The sequence below is a fragment of the Myotis davidii genome, unplaced genomic scaffold (genome assembly GCF_000327345.1).
Source record: "Myotis davidii unplaced genomic scaffold, ASM32734v1 scaffold68, whole genome shotgun sequence".
Taxonomy (NCBI): Eukaryota; Metazoa; Chordata; class Mammalia; order Chiroptera; family Vespertilionidae; genus Myotis; species Myotis davidii.
Genome location: NW_006300376.1, coordinates 2540189 through 2564256, shown reverse-complemented (window position 1 = coordinate 2564256; position 24068 = coordinate 2540189). Strand labels below are relative to the sequence as shown.

The following is a 24068-nucleotide window of genomic DNA, read 5'->3' as shown; positions in this document are numbered from 1 at the left end:
AAATGCCTGATTAGGACAAAGCAATAGGGGGGCTAGAATATGGCAGGGAAAGGTCAGCTGACTCCCCTCTTTCCAGACACTGGTGAAAGGGTGCACTACACTTTTTTGAGTGGACATGAGGGGGAGTGAGTTCTGCCTTGAGTTTACCCTGCAACACCCCCTGGGATACCTCAGAGTTTAAGAGCTGACTGTTCAGGTGGAAGTCAAAGTGGCATATTTACAACTGAAATAAAAAACACAGTTTTTTCTTTTAAGATAAGTCTGTAGTGATGAGATCAGCAATTCCAGAGAAAAGCCCTCATCCAACACACTAGTAAATGAGTATCTAATAGGAATAAACTAAGCAGAAAGTTACTCAAACAGGTCTATATCAAAAGCTAAACGCGAGTGTCTAGGGTGCAGTAATTATCAATACAACAGGAAATCAACACTCACCTGCAACGAATGAAGGGCACACTAGAGATTCAAAAGCCGCACTGGGCATTTGCTAGTAAAGTCAGAAACGGAGAGCTGTGGGCCCCAGTGGAAGGGTGGAAATTTCCATGGAAAGGTCCCCAGAGAAGCATGTTTCACTGGTTGAAGGAGGTCTAGCTCTTATGCAAAATGTAAGGGTTTTTAAAAGTTAGGCACTTTAGCATCACTTTCAATTTCTAAGAGTAAACAACCAAATCACAGCCAGATGTTTATATATGACCCCAAGAGTTCAGAACTCAGCAGAGGAACAAAAATCAAAGGAAAGCGTGCTCACTGCTTCACCTAAGAGGGAGCATAAAACAGTAAAATCAGTTTTAGCCACTAGGACAGAAGGTGCCACAACAATTTACAAATCTGGTGTGAAAGAACAGCTTGGAAAAAACAACATGAAATTTTCACTGACTTTACAGAGAAGTCCAAGTGTGGCTATTTTCACAGTGTGTCTTACATGTGCATTCATTGTGCTGGGCAGAGGCCTGACCTCTCAGCAAACAGGAATGGGTTACGTCAGAAAGCACTCTGGGCAGGGCAGAGAGATGTGTGGAGGGTGGTGGTGTGGCTGTAAAATCAATCTCTGCTCAGTTTAGAAGATAGGAAATTACTAGCAAAAAGTATATGACATGGAATTTATAGTCTAATCTGGAAAGGGATGGCAAAAAAAAGTTCGGGCCCACTAGCACTCACCAAATAAGAGAGCCAGTAATCACCAAACACTATTTATTTAAATGACATTAATTACAGTCTTTCCTCGTGCATGTCCTCTTTCCACCTTCAGAAAGGCTTCTGGAACTTCAGAAAAAGGAAAGGTTTTTTCAATAACTGGCTGAATCTGTAAAACACAAGAAAAGGCTGACTGGTGGGTAAGAACAGCGACATCCATCAAGACAGGTAACGTCTGTAATCAGTTTCTTCACTAAGACAGACCCATCTCTCTCCGGTCTGTCTGTGCCTAGAGGAGGAGCTCGCTGCCAGGCCAGGCCTGTGACTGCTGTCCCTGCTCCCATCAGCTCCTCCTCTCTGTGAGGTAGCCCAGCTGCATCCTCATGCAACCTAACTTCTGCTCAGTGCTGGCCATGTCACTCTCCTACTCAGAACCCTTCAACAGCTCCCAAGACTGCATTCAAAGGCCACCACCATCTAAACCTCAGCCCTTATGCAAACCCCACACTTCACCAAAATGGTCTGCTTGTCATTGCCTGACATGGTGAGTTTGTGCCTCTCTCTGTTCTACCACCCTTCCTGTCCAGGCCTCACACTACCCTTCCTGACCTCCAGTTTGCAGTGTTCTCTCTGAACTGCTACAGGACCCATGAGGCCCTCTTCATGGACTGCTTGTTACAGCTGAGTACACGTCTTACCCACCCAATTGGGAAATACCAAAGAGGGTACCCCAAGGTTCTTGCTGTATGTATACCTGTGGCCTCCTCACAGGCAGTGCACTGAATGAGGACAGATTTCTTTGTTTTACTTTGTTAACTGGCATATTTACTTGACCCAAGCTGAGAGTATCTGTGGTATAGGCCACCTCTTTTGTATCCTTCACAACACCCAGAACAATGCTAGGGCATGTGACAGGAGCTCAATAAATATCACTTATATCTATGACAAAGGAGGCAAGAATATACAGTGGGATAAAGACAGTCTTTTCAATAAATGGTGTTGGAAAAACTGGACAGACGCATAAAAAAGAAACTAGACCACTTTCTTACACCATATACAAGAATAAACCAAAACTGGATTAAAGTAAGACCAAAAACCATGAAACTCCTAGAAAAAAACATAGGCAGTAAACTGTTTGACACCACTCAAAGCAATATTTTTTTGGCTATATCTCCTAGGGCAAGGGAAACAAAAGAAAAAAATAAACAAGTGGGACTACATCAAACTAAAAAGTTTTTGCACAGCGAAAGAAACCAACAAAATAAAAAGACAACTTACTGAACGCGAGAAGATATTCACCAGTGATACATCTGAAAAGGGCTAATATCCAAATATATAAAGAACTCATGCAACTCGATACCCAAAAACAATCCGATTAAAAAATAGGCAGAAGACCAAATAGACACTTCTCCAAAGAGGACCAACGGTGGCCAATAGACAGATGAAAAGATGCTCGATGTCAGTAATCATCAGAGAAATACAAATTTAAACCACAATTATATATCACCTCACACCTGTGCTTATCATCAATAAATCAACAAACAACAAGTATTCACTGCAGCATTACTAGATATGGAAGCAAGCTAAATGTCCTTCAATAGGCAACAGGCTAAAGAAGATGCAGTACATATGTACAATGGAACATTACTCCACTGTAAAAAAGAATGAAATCTTGCCATTTGTGAGATGGACCTACAGGGTAGTATTATGCTAGTGAAATAAATCAGAGGAAGATAAACACCATACAATTTGCTTATGTATGGAATCAAAAAAGAAATGAACAAACAAAACAGAAACTAACTCACAGATACAGAGAACAAAACCGATGGTCAGCAGATAGGGTGAGAGGCTAGGTGAAAAGGGGAAGGGATTAAAATGCCAGTTATAGCCGAAACCAGTTTGGCTCAGTGGATAGAGCGTCGGCCTGCGGACTGAAAGGTCCCAGGTTCGATTCCGGTCAAGGGCATATACCTGGGTTGCGGGCACATCCCCAGTAGATGTGCAGGAGGCAGCTGATCGATGTTTCTCTCTCATCGATGTTTCTAACTCTCTATCTCTCTCCCTTCCTCTCTGTAAAAAATCAATAAAATAAAAATAAAAATTAAAAAAAAATGCCAGTTATAAAAAAAGTCACAGGATATAAAATACAGCGTAGGGAATTTAGTCAATATTAGAGTAACTGTGTATGGTGTCAGATGGGTACTGGAAATATCAGGGTAATCACTTTATAAGTTATATAAATGTCTAATCGCTATGATGTACATCAGAAATGAATATAATGTATATCACCTATACTTGAAAAATAAATATTTTTTAAAAGAATACAGAAAAATAAGACACGGTTAATAAAAAAAAATTTTTGTTACTGTCACTTAGGTGGAAACCAGTCAGATAACTGGGAAGTAAGAGTTGTATGTGGGCAATGTGGGCCGGAGGAGAACTCGTCCAGGGCTGGAACTGCCTTGGGAGACTGCTGAACAGCGAAGATGTTGGTCAGAATTGACACAAAAGCCGCCTCAGCCATTCAAAATGCCTGAATGTTATTTTTACCATACGGTTCAATAGTACTACCAAACACCTTTTTCAGAAACTAGGTCCCAGGTAGCACCCTCTCCCCATGCTGAGCTCTTCCTTTTCAAAGCTTCAAGCAGAGTTAATAGTTGACACAGTGGACCACCTACTGTATCTCCAGGGGATAAGTTGTCAGAAGGCATAAGCCAACACATATGTTTTCTGACACTTTTCCTTTTACAAAAGGAAGAAGAGTTATGTAGTGTTCGGACGCACCTTTCTCTTGTGTGAATTTCCCAGCTCAGCCACCAGAAGAGCACCTCAGACTCCAAATGTTCCCTTCTCCAAAGAGTTGGAAATTCTTACAATACGCTCATGATAAAAGTAACAGCTGATACGTGTTGTCCTCCCTGCGACAGGTACCCTTCTAAGTGCTCTATATAGTTTACCTCATTTAATCCCTATAACCACCTTATGAGGTAGGTACTATTCCCACTTTACAGATGAAGAAATTAAGGCACAGAGTTAAATAAGCTGCCCAACACATAACTCCAAGTGGTAAGGCAGAATTCGATCTACTGCCAGAGTCTGTGCACTTACAACTGCTCACTGAGCCTTTCATATAATGTCAGCTGCTTTCTACAGCTCCTTCTAAAATATTAAGGTGGGGAAAGGTAGCCAAGGATTATAACCACTTACCTGTATCTTGGCTCGCATGCCTCGTGCTATGGGATCATGCCAGCTGCAGAAGTGGTCCCTAAACCCTGTGTCCAGGCCACTGAGATGGTAGATGTGTGGTATATATGCCACCCCTCCCATCTGCACCACGGAGGACATCCCTGATCAGTAATCATGGTCCTCCCAGCAAGCTGAGCATGACTTTCAGAACTCAACACTGCAGCCACTATGAACAGATCTGAGCTGGCTTGTTAGATGAAACCTATTTGCCTTCTCTGCTAAAAAGAATGGAATGCACTAATGTGTCCTGCATGTCCCATATCAAACCTCCTAACCCTCCAATCTCTCTAAAGCTCCTGGGACATTGTTTTCTGGATGCTGATTACCTGAAAAGGAATCACCTGAATGCATGCTCCTTGGCCTCCTGTTAGAACTAAACCAGAATTTCTAGGGATGAGGTGGAGACAATTCATTTGAAATAAGCTTCCCAGATGAATTTCTGCACATTAGCAGCCTTTTGCCCTATTCTTAGGGTCCCTGACTCATATCATACACACATTTATTCATTCCACAAAGACTGACTATGTGCCTTCTAAGTGCTAGGCACTAATCCAAAGCCGAACACAAAACAGGCACCTGTGACAAATTAAGAAAGGAGGCAGCAACATAGACTTGTCATAGAACACTGGACACCAGTCACAGAACCAAGGCAGCAGCATGGCACCAGAGGCCACAGAGGACCCCGAATTCACTGCTCCGCTCCAGCACGAGCTGCCTCGGGTCATCCCGCTCTGGTCACTTTACACTGATGGAGACCGGGTCTGGAACTGATGACACAGGCCGCCTGCAGCGACCGCACACTTTAATCGGGTGGTCAGGCCTATTGTGGGGATAACCCCAGAAGGCTGACTGTGGCATAATGAGTCATTCAGCTCTTCCCATAAGTGACAATAAAAAGAGGCTCTTGATTAACAGGCAGGCAAATGCCAATGTTGGCCAAATATGTGATAGCAAATGGCGATTAACTAGATAATGAGGCAGTGTCTGTGGACAGCTTCGCTTCAGGCCTACAATGCTCGTTTGTTATGGACAAAGGGATCAGTAAAAACCCAGAGGGGAAAGAAAGGTGACTCGCAGTGAGGTGGAGACGTTTATGTGATGACACTGCTACAGTCCACCCAGCACAGGGAGCCCTGTTATAAAGCGAGTGGGCTCAACACCACACCTCCACTATGGACGGGGCTCACAGCTGACCAGGAGGCAGATGCCATGGCAGCAGCCCTCATTCCAGTCTTGGCCCCAAACTCGGGTCTCCTGATGGTGCCTTACCTTCCTTAAACACAGGCTGTAGAAAGCCAGGCCCCAGGGGTTGGCACTTGTTGCCTGACATCTCCCCTATGAGGAGTTAGGGACAGTGAGAACCTCAGCCTCCCTTGTTCCGCCGAGGCATACTGACGCTTTCCAGCCTCGGAGCAAAACCCTGTCTGCCCCTTGAGGAAAGAGGCAAGAAAAGCCCGCTCACCACAAAGCAGAAAGCTGGTGGTGCAAGGACATCATCCAAACAGGCACAGCAGAAGGTTTTCTCTCAATTCCCATTTTCCCAGTGAGAGCTGCAGAAAGCAGAGCTTAAAAGGCATCCTAATTCTAAGCGAGCCTATTTGATAGATTGGGAAACCAAACCTCAAGTGATTAAGTGCAAGGTCAGAGCGGTCAGCAGAGGAGACACACTTAGGACAGCACGTGTGAGTGCACTGTGGGGAGGGGAGCTCGGGGCAGTCTGCCCAGCTGTCCCCCAGACCCCACCTCAGTGTCCACTGCACATGGAAACCGCAGATCTCAGAGGGTGGGGTGTATGAGGAGAGACAGACGAGTGACAGGCACCAAGATGATCCAAGGGTCCTGGCATGAATCCAAGTCCACACTCCTGTGGACAGACACCAGGGAGCCAGGGCAGGGTGACAACAGAACCACAGTTCCAGCCTCTAGAACAGGTATGGCCCTGACCTCCGAGATAGGTCCAATATTTCCAGGGTCGGGGTAAAGGGGAATGAGGGGACTTAAACTAAGGAGACATAAAGAAGACAAAAGAAAGAGGCAGACTTTGTTTGGGTTTGCTATTTCTGGAACTTCCTGCCCTAGATAGAAAACATTAAGCTAGAAGATAGGCGGTGAGATGGGGTGGGATGGGGATACTCTCAAAGGGAGTAACTGTGCCCATTTGGAAAGCATCCAGGACTTATCCCTAGATCCCCATGAAAAAAGGCACTCCTTCCTGCCAGGTGTGAGGGAAACTGCCTACATTTCCCCCACAGAAATAATCTCAGCAGCATCAGGAAACGCCTGTGGCGTCAAGGCTTCAGATCCAGGAGGCACTTGCCATGTCTGGCAGGATAACCCTCTTCTAGGATTCCTAGGATTCAATTCCTGATCACTGCATTCTTTCTACGGAAGAAAAAATCCAGTTAAAAATAAGGAGCCTACAGTTTTGCAATGTAATTAACTGCCTAACCTAGCGGCTGGCCATCTCAACAGGGGTCTGGGAAATTGCCTGGCTCGGAACTTGGTACATTTTTCCTCTAAAACTGTACTGTCCAATACGGTAACCTCTAGCTACATGTGGCTATTTGAATTTAAGCTAATCAAAAGTCAATAAAATGAAAAAGTCAGTCTCTCAGTTGCACTAGCCACTTTTCAAGTGGTCAACAGCCACATGTGGCTAGTGGCTACCACACTGCACAGTGCAGACAGAGAACTTCTCCAGCCCTACAGGGAACCAGGGTACCAGCACTGCTTGGAGGTAACTCAGCATTGCCAAATACCTCTCCACATCCTCCTGGGTAAAGCAGAGTCCTTGTGGGCCCTCAGTAACTGTTCTGAATTAAATTTGAATTAGTACATAGGAACTATTTTGATGCTGGCTCAAATAAAGACATAAACGGAAGTATCTACATCATCACTCAATCAAGAAGTTTGGCTGGTCACCTAGGATCTTCAACAGACCTGTGGACATTAAGTATATGACATCAAAGGTCTTTAATAATTACATGAAGAATGTGTGCAAAGAAAAAAAAAAAAAAGAATGTGTGCAAAGAAACATATTCAAAAAGATGAAAGGGTACAAAGAAAAATTGCCCTCCCATACTTGATCCCCAGCCATCTAGTTTCCCTCCTCAAGGGCAACCAGTATTTTAATTTTTTTTCATATCTTTTGAGATATTTTATGCTTGTGGCGGCCAGAGTAACAAAACCTGTGAATATGATAATTTAATTTGCAAAAGGGTCTCTGCAGATGAGATTGTGGTCAGGATCTTGAGATGGGAGAATTAGCTGGGTAAGTCCAACATACTCACAAGGGGGAAGCAGAGGATTAGTCAGAAGGAGAGAGGTAATAATGGAAGCACAGGTCAAAGTGACGCAAGGCCATGAGCCAAGGAATATACGTAGGCAGCCTCTAGAACAGCGGTTCTCAACCTGTGGGTCGCGACCCCTTTCGGGGTCGAACGACCCTTTCACAGGGGTCGCCTAAGACCATCAGAAAACACATATATAATTACATATTGTTTTTGTGATTAATCACGATGCTTTAATTATGTTCAATTTGTAAATGAAATTGGGGGTCACCACAACACGAGGAACTGTATTAAAGAGTCGAGGCATTAGGAAGGTTGAGAACCACTGCTCTAGAAGCTGGAGAAGGCAAAGAAACAGACTCTCCCCACCACCTGCCTCCAAAGGAACACAGATCTGCTGACCCGTTTTGGACTTCTGGCCTCCACAACTGTAAGATAATAAGTGTCATTTTAAGCCACAACACTTATGGTAATTTGTTACAGCACCAATAAGAAATTAACACATGCATATAAAGGCAAAGATATATAAATATTTTCCTTCAAAGCACAGTCATTTTTATCAGTGGCTGATTGTGATCTTAAGTCTGCCTCATCACATCCTCTTAGTCCTGAAAGATACTGACAGATTCAAGAAGAGAATTCTGTAGATAGAATTCAAGCTCCACCTATCTAATATATGGATGACTAAGCAAGCAAAAAACAATGAAGGTTCTGTGAGAAATTTATTTTTATTTTTTTAAGATTTTTAATTGATTTTTCTAGAGTAAGAGGAAGGGAGAGGAAGAGAAGAGAAAAATATAAATGTGAGAGCGAAACATCGATAGGCTGCCTCTTGCATGCCCCCTACTGAGGATAAAGCCAGCAACCTTTTGGCTCAATCCTCACCAACTGACAATATCTAACTGAGTCCTACTGGCCAGGGAGAGAAATTTAGTTTTTAACTATTATTGTCCCAATCTTAAAGGCAGCAAAGGATGATAGAAGGAACTGTCCCAGAGGTCATGAGACCTGGACCCTGCCTAGCTCTGTGACCTTAAACATGTCATTTAGTCTCTGAGAGCCTCAGTCTCTCTAAATGTGACACAGTGGTAGGATGGGGAGTGGAGGGAGGGAGGATAGTAAACTAGATGTGTGCTAGGTTTTCATGTTTTTAATCTTTGAGTATGTTAATCAATGACACACGTTTGGCCCAAATCTAATATTTGCTATGGCCCTCCCACTCCCAACAAAAAATGATTGCTAAATAGTATAAAAAAACAGAAAATGCTTATTGTGCTTAGCAGAAAATGGCACAAGGCACAATTTCAGCTGCCCATTACACTCAATGTGTTGATTATAAACCATTCTCTGTATCAGCCTACTGATACACAGAACATATTTGGAATACCCAAAAAACTGGTAACACTAGTTGCATCTGACAGGGAGAATCTCAGTCACTGAGGGACAGGAGTCAAAGGAAGATTTCTTAAAATTACTTTTCTGCCAAAACCGGTTTGGCTCAGTGGATAGAGCATCAGCCTGCGGACTGAAAGGTCCCAGGTTCGATTCCGGTCAAGGGCATGTACCTGGGTTGTGGGCACATCCCCAGTGGGAGATGTGCAGGAGGCAGCTGATCAATGTTTCTCTCTCATCGATGTTTCTAACTTTCTATCTCTCTCCCTTCCTCTCTGTAAAAAAATCAATAAAATATATATTTTTTAAAAATTACTTTTCCTACCTTTTAAATTTAAACCTTGCATATGTATATCTATTTAAAAACTTTAAGTATTTTAAAAGAGTAGGCTCTTTTGGTTCATGGCTTCACAGTGTCAAAGAACAATTAACTATAGGTCCTCTATCAGACGCCTAGAATTAGAGTCATTAAGCACTCAGCCAAAGCTTAAAGAATGTCAATCTTTACTAACCACACAATATAAGTAGACCTGATACGTAATCCTTTCTGATTTCCAAGTGTAGGCAGTCAGTGACCTGTTGCACCCACAAAGAAGCAGGATGCACAATAAAAGAGCCGACCTCACCAGGACATCCAACATCACATATTAACTTCCATGGTTCCAGAGCCCTTCACTGTCAGAATTACACCCAAGCCCAAATAAGTCTGGTGCAGAGAAGGTCAGAAGAATATTTCCTCACTGCCCCTCATTCAAGGATACTTCAAGGGCATCTTTATTTATATCATTTCCTTTATTAGCCATTCTACCAGTCATCTGCCAAATTTACTAGATACATATACACAAGTCACCTCTCTTCTTTGTTTAGTAAATAGTATTTTCCAGGTAGAGAGAAAGAGGCAGTGTTTTGAATACAAAGTGGTAGTGGTGAGTGGACAGCCTGAAACAGCTGTCAGGACAAGCACAGTTGTGTGGTGGCCACCGTAGGACAGGGACCTGACAATGGAGCTCTAACCATATGAGCACTATACAGAATCATGGGCCAAATTATCTTACAACAGTTTATTCCCGTCTTTCTAAAAATAAAATAAGCATCCAAGGGTTGTGGGAAGAGCCCTGCAAAGGGGCACTCACACAGTCATAATAAGGCTGAGCCCTCCGTCTACACACCCAGATTCAGAAGTCCGAGAAAAGGCATGCAAATTTGGAACCAAAAAATTTAGGGAAGTGTAGTAGGTCTTTACTATCACATACTGTATGTAGTTCCTTGGCTGTAATAGAATTTAAAAAAACAACAACAGTACATGCATAAAAAGAAGTCAGAAGTTCCTAAAAACAGTCCATTCCACAACTGAAATGGAATGATAAAATGGGCCAGCAAGGGGCAGGTGCCAGCAGAAGCAAGTCCATCGCAAAGGGTTCTTTGCAAGTGGCTTAGCATGGATCACGTGGAGGTAATGGTGGCCCTGCTCCAATCACTATCCCTGCCCACTGTAAAATGACAAGGGAAGTCCCAGATCAGAGTTAGGCACTAAGATTGCAGCTGAAGGTGGAGAAGGAAAAGCACAGGGCTGGGAGTCAGGAAGTATGATGAGTTCTGGTCCCACCTCTGCAAATGAGCAAGTCCCACTATCTCTTTGAGCCAGTTTTCTCATCTGTAAAATGGGAATGATTTTATCTATGCCTCTAGAGTATATAAGGTTCTCCATCCTATAATTCCATATAATCTCTCAATGAAGTCATAAATATCAGCACCAAAATATGAGTTTGCCTTCTGGGTTATCCTTCAAAGATAGAATATCAGAGAGATTAAGATTGTGTACGAACTCAAATAAACGGCAGTAGCTGAAGAGCCTTTCAACCCTCAACAGCCCTGAAAGGCCTTTTGATACCTCAAAAGATATGACCTGAATATAAGCAGCACTCCTTCCCCACAACGCCCACTGCAGGATAGCCACGAGTGGTCGGAAAACCAACCAGTTATCCCCACAAAGTCTCCATCCAACCTCACCCATGTCCTGCCCATCAACCCTCTCAGGTATACCATTTACTGGCCCTCGATTTTCTTACACCAGCCAGGGAATAGGAGACCCCGGCACCTGACTTTTAGTCCAGTTCTGTTGGGATTTAAATTCCAATGTTTGGTCTCCTTGCCCATCTGGAAATCCGCTTACCGCCAGAAGCAGTTCTGTCGTAAACTCACGAGTGTGCCCCCACATCCTTGCACACTGCCTTCATGGTGCCTTCTTTTGAGGACCATTAGCAGATAGTAGCAGCCCAGCTACAGACCCCAGCTCTGCTAACCACTAACCAATGGTCCTCAGGGGAATCATATAACCTCTCTGGGCCTGCCTCTTCATCTATAAACCAAGATGATTTGACTAGACAGTGTGAGCTCTTTTTCAGATATAGCAGTCTATTATTCCCAGGGAGGTAGAACCAAAAACACGGCACTTAAACTTGGCCATGTGAGGCAGCATGCCTGCTGGTAGAGCCCACCTCTGCAGAGCTCCCAAGGAATGGGCTTGGTGGGCAGGCTGCCTGGATTACAAGGAACACTCTAGCAACACAACAGGCTGCACATACCTTTCCTTCATCCACCAGCTTTGCAATGTCATCCAGATATAGACCACTGGCCATGAAAAAGGCCCAGCGGTAATGGACTCCTTGCCAGAAATGCTAAAATGAAAAGGAAAAAAAGACATGTCAAATACAGAAAAGGATAAATTCTGACTAAATGCAAATTTAGAGAAAAGTATTTTCTGGAGGACTAAGACAAACTGACTTCCCATTTCATGCTGCCACAATGAGCTGTATGCCCAGCACCTTGGCACAGTGAATGACAGTGAATGCTCTGTGAATGTTTAGTAAATAAATGAACAAAAACAATCCCTGTGAACTCAGGCTTCTTCACCAATGTGTGACTGACAAGTAAGCACAGGAAAGCTCTCCTTAAAATGACAGTCTAGATCAGTGATTCTCAACCTTCTGGCCCTTTAAATACAGTTCCTCATGTTGTGACCCAACCATAAAATTATTTTTGTTGCTACTTCATAACTGTAATGTTGCTACTGTTATGAATCGTAATGTAAATATTTGATATACAGGATGGTCTTAGGCGACCCCTGTGAAAGGGTCATTCGACCGCCAAAGGGGTCGCGACCCACAGGTTGAGAACCACTGGTCTACATGGTCTTATACATTCAATTTCTTCCCTACGAGAAATTATGGCTGATACCTCTAGGCCTTCTCTACTAAGGTTTGAGTTAAAGCCTAGAGGCACCAGAAAAGGGCTTTTTACCTAATTCAAGAATTCTTTGGGGGCAATAAGGCATCAAAATATAATTTTAGATAAGAAACCCAGTTGTTTTTTTCTGGCTCTGAGAGTAATAAGATAGTTTTAAGGCAAAACAATTTAAGGGTTTTTAATGTATCATGGCTGGGTCTTCCCCTATAGTTACAACAAGTCCAAAGCCACCTAATTTATAATAGGACAAAACATCTCCTGGTGAAGATAAGCAAAAATCTTACACCAGAGGGTTCATGATCACTCACTGCCATACCTACTTTGAATTGTTATTATTTATTATCATTAGGCCATGATGAAAACGACAAGTGAGCTGAGGATCTCCATGATACCCCACTGACCTGCCCAACTACACTTGGTCAGATGTGAGCTATCCTGAGGCAGCCAGGACCATGTGCCTCCTCCCCACATGTGCCCACAACTGCTGGGATGGCTGACTTCTCTTCCCTGAGCCCGCCTTCAACGTTGCCTCAGCGTGAGTCAGCTGCTACCAACGCATGGAGCTGGCAAGTATAATGGAACTCCCCTGCTACTCGAGCTCAGGCACTTAATAGCTGTGTTATTTAGGTCAAGCTACTTCTTTCAGACTGTTTCCTGGCCTGCAGAATGGTGATGCCACCACCTAGCGCACAGGGCCGTTGGAAGGATTAAAGGAGAATGTGTGTAAAATGCCTGATACATAAAAAGTATAGGATAAATGTTCCCCTAGTGCCAAAGTAGGAAAGACTGGGGCAATGTCAAATGAGAGTTAAGACTAGAAAGAAAGACAAAACCAAGCTGTTGTCTAGGCAAAGCTTCACAGCAGGTGTGTCAGGAATGGCTTATGGGTTTGATCAAGTGACCCTACAGTTTACTGTCTAACCTGGAACAACTGTGAGAGTTAAAGGAGTCGCCATTAATAATTACCCCAAGACCACAGACGCAAACAGACCCAAGTTTACCCTAGAATAGGTGGAATGGGACATGGATGCCCGTCAGCCCTTGGGATAGCAGGGCAGAGCCTGGGCCGCAGAGTCTCCAGGTAGTTTGCTCCCGGAGGAGCCTCAATGTGCTCTTCAAATACTTTCATATTCTATGTGTGTCATGAAAGAGGTCGGGAAACACTGGTCTAGGTAACTAACTTAAAAAAAAGGCAAAAAAAAACCAGTTTGAAGCACTGAGATTATCCCAAGCTTACAGGGGGCCCTGTTAATTACACTCACAGACCAGCTCATGTACTTCCTGCTAAGGTCTAGCTTACAGACTATAATTAAAATATTCTGGTAACTGTTTAGGGGTTTAAAGAAGGAATAGCAATAGTCACCACCGTCATGTCTATAACTCTTTACAGGGGGTTGCCCTGTAAAGTGAAACTTCTGTTCTGCAACAGCAGAATTTTTACTTTTTTTTCCAGGCCATTACAGGAGAGTAAACTGAAGCAGGCAGGAGAGCCCAGAGCATTACAATGAGGCTCTAACTGCACATTCTAGAAAGACATCAGAAACTACTTAAAAGGTTTTCACATGAGATTACCACTATCATCTTTCAAGCACGGAGAAAGGGAAAATGAAGAGAGCTATGCCTCTTTTACTCTCAGAGGCCAGCTCTGAAGGTTAAATTGTAAGGGGTCTCACTTGAGTACAAACTGTAAAACCATTTAGAAAACTTAAACTTATATTTTAAAGCTCTTGGAAAGCCTGGGTTTTGTGAAATAGGAAAGAAGAGACAAATCATAGTACATTTCCTTTCTCTCACAGAGCACCCTGTGCACACTTTCTGGCTGCATTTGGATCCAGTGAAAATGTGCCGTGTGTTCATTGTGTTGGGTGTTCACCTCTATCACCCACACACAGTTCCTAAGAATTGAGTGCTGGTCTCTTTTATCACAGCTCTTCGCTACTACTTCTAAGTGTGTACTTAGTACACAGAATCCGAGAGACCAAAGTCCTAAAGTTCACTCCCAGAAAGGTCCCAAATTAATTTCTATAATAAAAAAAAAGTTAAGATAATTATCAAGCCAGTCATCTCACAAATATGGGTCAGTGATGGAGGGCTTGACACAGTGACCCACAACCTTTTACTGTAAAGGAACCTTCTACTGCCTTTTTCCTGGGCCTAAAGTATTTTGTCTAATTAATGAAATAGAATTTATCTTCCTTTTTTGTATCACTTATTCCACCTTCTCACTAATTCAGATTTTAAACCAATGACCTATAATTACCAACAGTGTATAAGGTGGAATTATATAAGGTTCTGTCATCATTGTGAGACAAGGCTATCACGTTAAGTAAGAACAAACACAAAAGCCACCAGTCCTGTAACCAAGGCTGAGCGTCTCCAGGCCCATCACACACTGGATGTGTTCAGATGGGGGACAGAGCTCCTTACAGCCCTGGTAACAGTGGCCCTGTTAACAATCAGGCTGACTAATCAAGCGTCAGAAACTCCCAGAATGCCATTAAGAGCTAGAGTTTCTGATCCACATGGGATATGCGGTGTTGGGACAATCAATATAAATCCAGGAAAGGCCTGATGGTTCTATGAGTCTTTGTAGTCTCACTGAAGTAAAACTACAATTTCCTTCAAGTTTTTCAAATTCAAAAATTGCCCATGGACTTCTAATGGTTTGAAAGCCCCAACTGGGAATCACTGGCATATCCCAATCCTACGAACATAAAAACAGCCAGCTGCAGACTTACTAACATTTTCACCTTCCCGTACTAGAGACCTTATGTGTTAAGACTGGTGAAGATAGCATCAGATATAGGCAAGAAAAAAGGTGTATAGAAGGTATATCAGATGATAACAATAAAGGCTAACATTTAACAGGATCTTTCATTGTGCCAAATCCTTCACATGGATGATCTCATTTAACCCTTACAACATGAGGTAAGGCATATATCCTACTAGCCCCGTGTTACAGGTGAAGACATCAAGGTCTAGTGACAAAGATTTGCAAGGGGTCACACAGCTACTAAGGAGGCTAAAATTTGAACACAGTCAGGGTGCGACTCCAGAGCCCATGCTTGTCCCCAAGATGAAAGAAACTGGCTGGGTGGAAATCAATTTCCAGGAGCAAGAGGCACTTGCTTGTTCTCATCACCAGGACTTGAATCCTTACCTTTAGTGTCTTAGAGCCCATGGTGACGCCCGTCTGCAACATGCCATCTGCTACGCCCAACCGGTCCATGTTCAGGAGAAAAGGAGTCACCAAAGTCACGTATGTGGCTCCTGACCATTTCTTGAGTAAATTTAGAGCCCACGTTTCAGTGGACCCACCAACATTATCAAGGATAAAATCAAACCTGGAGAGGAAGAAGCAATCAGAAGATCCTTGTCAGTCTTTACCCAGGGCTCCAACCCCGCTTCAATCCCATCACCAGCAGCCACAGGGTTTCTTTCAGGGACAGTCACAAACTCAGCTGTGCTGTGCTATCCAGCCGAGGGGTAGCTGCTTTGACAAAGGAGTAAAGGGAATAGCCACTTACCGAGTCTCTGGCTTTTCTACTAGATAAGTCAAACGTGACTGATTTTTTGTGTCATAAAGTCAAATTTTCTAATACTTCAAGAATGACTTAAACAAGTGGTTGTTAACAGAGGGTGATTTTAGCTCCCAGGGGACATATTAGGCAATGTCTAGAGACGTTTTTAGTTGTCACAACCCTGTAAGGTGGTGGGAAGAAGCTAACGGCATCTAGAGGCCAAGGATGATGATAAACGCCCTACTGTGCACATAACAACCCTTCACAACAAAAAATTATCCAGTCCCAAAGGTCAACTGTTGAGAAACTAAGGTAGCCAAGGTTGAGAAATCCCGACTCAAGCTCTCAGAAAACTGCAAAGCTAGCCATGTGATAAAAGTAAAAGTCTTCTTTAGTGCACAGAAGCACTGGAATGACAAATATGTAAGGTTTTCACCTACAAAAACAATTTGCTTTAATCCCTCTAGAGTTAGAACTGCTTATAGAAGCATCCTCTTTCCCTGGAATGTTCTACCTTTTTTTGTTGTTGTTTCATGCATAGCATCGGGACAACGTATAAAGAGCAATCAACAGCCTGCTCTCAGTCTTCAATTCTGCTCTAACATGCCCAGAAAATCCAGGCATGATGGAATCCACAGGAACTAACAGATACTCAACTCTTTACGTCTAATCTAAAGCTGCTATAATCACTACATTCTCCTTAAAGGGGATAAAACTCAATGAAGCTTTTAAATATTTGTTAAAACAAAGATCTATTTAGAGACTGTATGCTTATACATTAAGCAAATTGATAAATTTCTTTTTGATAAATCCATTTCTCTGCTAAATTCATATAGATGAAATCAAGCATCAGAGCTACGAAAACCAGCTTCGACCAACTTTGTGCATCTTTAATCTTTTATGAACTAAACTAAAGAAGGGCAAATAAAAACGGAAGGCTACGTGTGCAGGAGAATGACCTTATAGAAGACTATTCTTTTCATTAAAGAGAATAAAAATAGTGAATTTAAGTTTCTAAAGTTTCTGCTTTTAATTTTTTACTCCCTTCCCAAATTTTAAATAAACAAAAATGATGATACTTATTTTAAATAAAACTTAAGGGCAGCCTGGTATCATAGAACAGGCACCACCTGAAAAAGAAGTCCTGAGACCAGGCTGTAGATGCAGTTCTCCCATCCATGACTGAGTGGCATGACCTTGAGCATTCAAAACTTATATCCCCTCTACCCGATTTTCTCAACCGTAACATGATAGAGTTGGACTGAAGAATTCTGAAGCCCTTTCCTGCTATAAGACTCTAAGATTGAAATCTAAAAAGCTGTGATTTAGAAGGAGGAACAAATTTATTCTAGGTAGATTCAGAGGCCAAATTTCAGGTATAGGTTATAGAGATGAATTTTAACTAAAGCTGTCAAAAAAAAAAATTGGTCTGCATTTATAAGCTGATGAGAGCCCCCTACTGAAAAGGAGTGAGCAGGATAAGCGACGTGGAGGAGCAAACTGTAGCACAGCTGTGGGGGCTGGTCTGAGTGTGCTACGGCCTTCCATGTGTCAGGTTCCCTGTTCTCCAGTGACATACTCCAGACATGTGTAAAAAGTAAGGTAGACAGAGGGCAATGGGCTGGCCTTGGCCTCAGTCTCATGCTGCTATTCCTAGAGGCAGAAGGTATGAGAGCAGCGGAAACTACCACTACCTAGAAACCAGATCTCCAAGGCCCAGAGAGGCCTAGGTTCTGACACACAGGGTGGAAGGCAGTGGATAAGATCTCAGCAAGGGACAGTGTCATCCCTCACACATGCCAAGTGAGTTCCGCCACGGGGGCTTTGTATTTGCTGTTGCCTCCATCTGGAACAACTGCTCTGCTCCTAAGTTTCCCTCAATAACTCAGGAAACAAATATTTTGGTTGTTGGTTTACTCTGTGTGCTTTTTTGCTTATTGAGCACCCACTACATGCTACTATACTGTTCCAAGTGGAGGGATACAGCAGGGAACAGGTTTTTAAAAATCCCGCTCTCCTGGCTTGCCCACAGATGCCTCTGCTCCAATGCTTCAGAGGCATTTTTAAAACACCGTATGTCACACAGACTCCTCACCAATCATTTGTTTTCCCCTTTCCCCGCATCGGTGTTCTTGAGAGCACTTGCCAATGAAACCTCCCTGACTAGAATATAAGTGCCATGAAAGGGAAATTTGTCTTGCTCACCACTGTATCTCATCCTTTGCTTAGAACACTGTCTGGCAAGAGTGGAGGCTCCATAAACAGTTGAAGGAATAAGGAGTCAGTTCCTGGGTGTACCGCCATACTGCTGTTGGGAGCTGGGGGTGCTGGCTGAGAAAGGCTAGGCAGTCAGACAGGGGCTCCCTTTTTTTCTCTCTTTTTTTTTAAGCCATGAAAATATATTTCTACACAAAGTGGGCAAGAATAACTGGCTTGTGAAAAGTAATTGAAAAAGGAAACACCTTTGAAAAAGAAGTAGTAAGCTCTGGCCCATATGGTTCAGTTGGCTGGACATGAGCCCATGCACTGTACACTGAAAGATTGCCAGCTTGATTCTCAGTAAAGAAAAAGAAGCAGTAAAGTAGCTTTCCAAACACTGCTAGGTTATGCTCTCAGCATATCTTGGCCAGATGAAGACCAGATTAATAAACGCCCACAGTCAAGATGAACAGGGCCTTGGAGAATGCCTGAATCTGCTCGTTTGTACATTAGGCCAAACCACAGCCTGGCATTCAGCGGCACCGAGAACATTCACAGTGCTCCCATCATCAATATTTATGCTGTCTTTGTTTCTGTGAAGCCCTTATTAAGCCAAAAATGTGTTTAGTGCTAAGCATAAATTTTCATGCACTGCGCTGTTCTTCCTGTGGTGACAGATGCCATCAAAAGGAACACACTTCCAATTCTGCCTTTAGACCTGTTACAAGCCAGTAATGAAAGTTAACTGAAAAGACCATGTAAGCAAAATATCTTCCTCAATACCTACCTCACTGTGTTATTGTGCTATATTAACATCTGGAATTAACACAGAAACCAACCTAATGATTTCTAATGACACTGAATATTTTCATAGATACTTCTCTAAGATTCCAACATGATCACCAAACCACCTCAGCCTTTCATTATCAACTGTGAACATTGTTCTAATACATACGGTTTTAAAGATTTCAACTTTTCTTCCACATTTCCAGATTTGTAATCAATTACATCATCTGCCCCAAGCTTCTTTACAAGTCCACTGGCATCCTGAGAGCAAACTGCTGTCACATGAGCCTCCCATGCTTTCATTACCTGCCAACGAAAAGGGGAGGGGGGGGAGAGAGAAAGTAGAAAACTGCATTTTTTAAAATAGCTGGCACCACATGTACATGTATCAGCCCGATCTCTAGAGAACTCTAAGTGCTTCGTCTTAATGAACACTACAGGAAGCCATCTGTCAGAAGCTAGTAAAAATGATTCAACTTTTGTTCACTCAGAAAATTCCAAGAAGTAGATCTCATTTTCCATGGATGCAACAGCCAGTCGCCTGTTGTCATGAAGTTATAACCAATCCAATCAGAGAAGAGCTCAATGCTTCACCAGTATCAGAAAAGACAGGAGTCTATAGTCTCAAGTTTAGTACTTTTAAGGTTGACAAAAGTAAATGGCAAATCTATATATATAAAACCCTAATATGCAAATAGACCGAAAGGCAGAACAACCAAATAACCGGTCGCTATGACATGCACTGAGCGAGCCTCTGGTAGTTACTGAAAATTCTTTGCACCTGAGTGCCTCGATGCCTGGCGCTGGTCCCAATCACTCAGCGCCGTCAGTGGGTGCGGGAGGCGCGGCTGCTGGCCCCGATCACCCCTCAGCGCTTCTCCACCTCCCCCTGCTCCTGCGGTGCAATTAGGCAGCCACTGCTCACACCTGCTGCTGGCGACGGCCCCACTTGCACCTGTTGCTGGTGCCAGAGCTGCCGCTTGCACCCACTGCAAACGCCAGGCACCGGTCCCAATCTCTCAGGGCCAACAGCAGGTGTGAGCGGCGGCTGCCAGCCCTGATCACCCTGAGGGCTTCTCCACCTCCCCTTCCTCCTGAGGGGCGATGGGGGCAGCAGCTGTCACTCGCACCTGCTGCTGGCACCGGCCCCAATTGCTCCGTGCTGTCAGTGGGTGCGAGCGGGGCCAGCACTGTCAGCATGTGGGAGTGGTGGTGGTGGGAGCGGGGCTGCCAGCAGATGGGACCAGGGGCCGTGGCTGGAGGGGCCTGGTGGGGGCGCGGAGGATGGGCCGAGACCCATCCCTGTGCCCACCGCAGCATCATGGCCCACAGTTCCTTTCAAGGTGCACAAATTCATGCACTGGGCCCCTAGTAAATAAATAAAAACATGTTCTCAGAAAATGACAATTTAAAATATATTCAGAACATAAAAATGCAACATTTCTTCATCTGTATCTTCAATAAGAGTTAGTACAGTCTTGAGTAAGGCAGCTGTATCAAAGCAATTAGCTCTCCCTAGCTGGTTTGGCTCAGTGGACAGAGCGTCGACCTATGGACTGAAGGGTCCCATGTTCAATTCTGGTCAAGGGCACATGCTTGGGTTGGGCTCCATTCCCAGTACGGGGTGTGCAGTAGGCAGCCAATCAATGAGTCTCTCTCATCATTGATGTTTCAATCTCTCTCTCCCTCTCCATTCCTCTCTGAAATCAATAAAAATATATATTTTTTAAAAAGCAAGTAGCTCTTAGTACCAGGTAATAAATGATTGGATCAGTTTTTAAAAGAAGTGAAGAAAATACAACCACTTTATTTTTAAACATGATTACCTTGGAAGTAAAAAGACCTAAATATATAGTTGCCCAGATATAAAATGTGGATGCCCTATATTTTTAAAGCAATAAGGAATGTCCTGGTTAGTGTGACTCAGTTGATTAAGCCTCATCCCAAACACAGGAAGGTTGCCAGTTTAATTCCCCATCAGAGCACATGCCTGGTTTGTGGGCTCAATCCCTGGTAGAGGGCATGCAGGAAGAGGCCAATTGATGTTTCACACTCACATCAATGTTTCTCTTTCTCTCTCTCTCCCTTCCTTTATCTTTAGAAAAATCAATACAAATCTTAAATACAAAAAAAATGAATAAGGATTTAAAAACCATTTATAATCTTACCTAATCTCTCACTTTTAAAAGCAATATTGACCAAGCTTTTATATGCCCTGGAAATATGAGGAGAATTAAAACATTTAGGAGTGACATCATATAAAATGTATGATGTTTATAGGCTGCAAACAGAGAAACTTGAGTACAATGACATGTTGCTTTCAACAGCAAGTCCCAATCTATATTCAATTATGTCAAGAATATAATCCAAGATAAATATCCAGTATCTAGATATAAAAAAGAAACTGTGGAGAAAAAGGAAATTATGTTTTAAGCACTACATTTAATGGTTTCTTTAAATAGTATTAAATCCTCAGGAAGAATTTATCCGATGTTGAAACAGTTCAATGAATTTTTTTCTAAATTTCTAGTTTTTCCTCTCCCACTTAGAACTATCTAGTATCTTTAAACACCGCTAATAGATTTTAAAAACAGCTTTACCTTTAAAAAAAATTTTATGTAAAATAAAGCACAAGCGTAAAAAAATGCGTACATGGCAGACACAAAGCAGAAACACAAAACAGCAGCCATCCCAAAAGCTTTTCTACGTGCCCCACCCCAACACAAGTCTCTCCCTCCCTGGAAGTCATCATTATCCTGATGTTTATAGTAATCACCTCCTTGCATTTAAAAATATTGTTTTAGCACACAGATGTGCATTCCCTAGACACTATAGTTTAGTCTTGTGTATTTTTGAAATTCAGTGTCTTCTAAGTCTCTTTTTAAATTATAGGTTCCTCTTCTATCCCTTCACTTTGTAATAATTTATCTGTGAAAAAATCCAGGCCATTGACCTGGCCTCCAGAGTTTCCCCAGTGATGAATTTCTAATTGCACACTCAGGGCTCAGGGCCACATGCTGCGCTGTGCTCTGTGTCTTCTGTTTCAATCCCTCTAGCAAGACTATGGACAGTGTCTGGCAAAATGAGAACAGGCACATCCTGTCTGGTTGTTGCTCTTCTTATTATCTTAGCAGCTGTCCACTGGTGGTTGCAAAATAATAATATTCTTTTTTTTAATTTAGTAGTTGGAATACTTTTATGAAGAAACATGCTTTGTTTACTCAGGTAAAGTCCATACAGTAAAGGCAAGACACATAATTGTTTACCTTTTTCAGTTTTTAAATAAGTTGGTCCTCTTCCAAAATTGACCACTTTTAAAAAGTATATCATCATGAATTCATGGATTTAAATATATTTGAAGGGTTTTGATCCATAATAATTACCATTATTACTGAAACTCAAAGTGTAACATCTTTGGGAGTTCCTTCAAGTTGACAGTTTCCTTACTATTTAATATATTCCATGCTCATTCTTGTACATTTTGTGACCCAGATCTGTAATCTGCCATTTCTCCAAAAGCCCTGCTTTCTTTTAAGGACAAAGATATTTCACGAGACAGCTTTGCATACACCAGTACACAAAATATGTTGAGTTCATATTGATACTTCCTATTCAAATTCAAGACTACAAAGCTTTTCAACATTTCTTATACAAGACATCCACAAAGTAACTCATATATTAAACCACTGGAAAGATTAACACTTCCTTCTGCATTAGAAAATTTCCTTCTTAGAAGGGCAAGCTGAAATTACAGTGAATTTACTGAACCCACCTTTCCCTCAGGCTTTTAAGAAAAAATAATTTATGTGAATTTAGAAATTCATGAAATAATAATCTTTCTATTGACAAGATAAAAAGTCATCTTACATTTTTAAAAGAAACTGAAGGAAACACAAAGAAATGGAGAGATTCTGTGCTCATGCATTAGGATCAATATTGTTAAAATGTCCATATTACCTCAAGTAATCTATGGATTCAGTCCTTATCAAAATTCCAATGGCATTTTTCGCAGAAATAGAGCAAAAAACCTTAAAATTTGTGGGTCTTTTGGAACCACAAAAGACCCCTAGTAACCAAAGCAACGCTGAGAAAAAAGAACAAAGCAAGAGGTATCATACTCGCCAATTTCAAACTATATAACAAAGCTACAGTAATAATAAAAAACAAAACAAAACAGCATGGTACTGGCAGAAAAACAAACACAGTCCAATGGAAGAGAATTGAGAGTCTAAAAATAAACCCACACATATATGAACAACTAATTTATAACAAAGAAGCCGAGAATATACAATAGAGAAGAAAAGTCCCTTCAATAAAGGGTGTTGGGAAAACTGGACAGCCACATCCAAAAGAATAAACTAGACCACTATCTCACACCATACACAAAAATGAACTCAAAATGGAGTAAAGACTGAAAGATCTGAAAGATCTGAAACCATAAAATACATAGAAGAAATCATAGGCATAAAGCCTCTGGACATTGGTTTTAGTGATGATTTTGTGGATTTGACTCGAATAGCAAGGGAAACAAAACAAAAAGTAAACAAATGGGACCATATAAAAAATACAAAGCTTCTGCACAGCAACGGGAATTATCAACAACAAAAAGGCAAGCAACTGAATAGGAGAAATATTTGCAAATGATATATCTGATAAGAAGGTAATATCCTAAATACACAAAGAACTCATATAATTCACCAACCAAAATAAGAAAAACAAACAACCAACTAAAAACTACATATATAATGGAATACTACTCAGCCATAAAAAAGCAGTATTGCATTCGTAATAACATAAATGGATCTTGAGGATATTATGCTAAGTGAAATAAATCAGACATAAAAAGAACAAAAACTGTATTATTTCATTCACATGTGAAATATACAACAAAAAATAAACAAACAAAACAAAACAGCCGAAACCAGTTTGGCTCAGTGGATAGAGCGTCGGCCTGCGGACTCAAGGGTCCTAGGTTCGATTCCGGTCAAGGGCATGTACCTGGGTTGTGGGCACATCCCCAGTTGGAGATGTACAGGAGGCAGCTGATTGATGTTTCTCTCTCATCGATGTTTCTAACTCTTTATTCTCTCTCCCTTCCTCTCTGTAAAAAAATCAATAAAATATATTAAAAAAAAAAACAAAACCAAAAACTAGGAATAGAATAGAATAGTGGTTACCAGAGGGGAAGAGGTGAGGAGAGGTCAAATGGGTAAAAGGGGCTAAATATATGGTGATGGATGGAATCTAAACT

General features: G+C 42.2%; 1 protein-coding gene across 2 annotated transcripts in view; it reads right to left on the bottom strand.

Annotated features, from left to right (window-relative positions):
* RTN4IP1 (reticulon 4 interacting protein 1) overlaps positions 1 to 24068 on the bottom strand; it is a 53250-nt gene that overhangs the window by 8738 nt on the left and 20444 nt on the right. Inside the window, exons 6-9 of one of the 2 annotated variants that reach the window (XM_015572732.1) lie at positions 18987 to 19123; positions 15472 to 15655; positions 11651 to 11743; positions 1159 to 1303 (exon numbers count right to left, since the gene is read on the bottom strand). In XM_015572732.1, coding sequence (XP_015428218.1) covers positions 1196 to 1303; positions 11651 to 11743; positions 15472 to 15655; positions 18987 to 19123 — 522 coding nt within the window. In that variant the 3' untranslated portion in view covers positions 1159 to 1195. Of the gene's footprint in view, positions 1 to 1086; positions 1304 to 11650; positions 11744 to 15471; positions 15656 to 18986; positions 19124 to 24068 lie in introns of those variants that run through there. The other variant, XM_015572731.1, reaches the window with a different exon arrangement.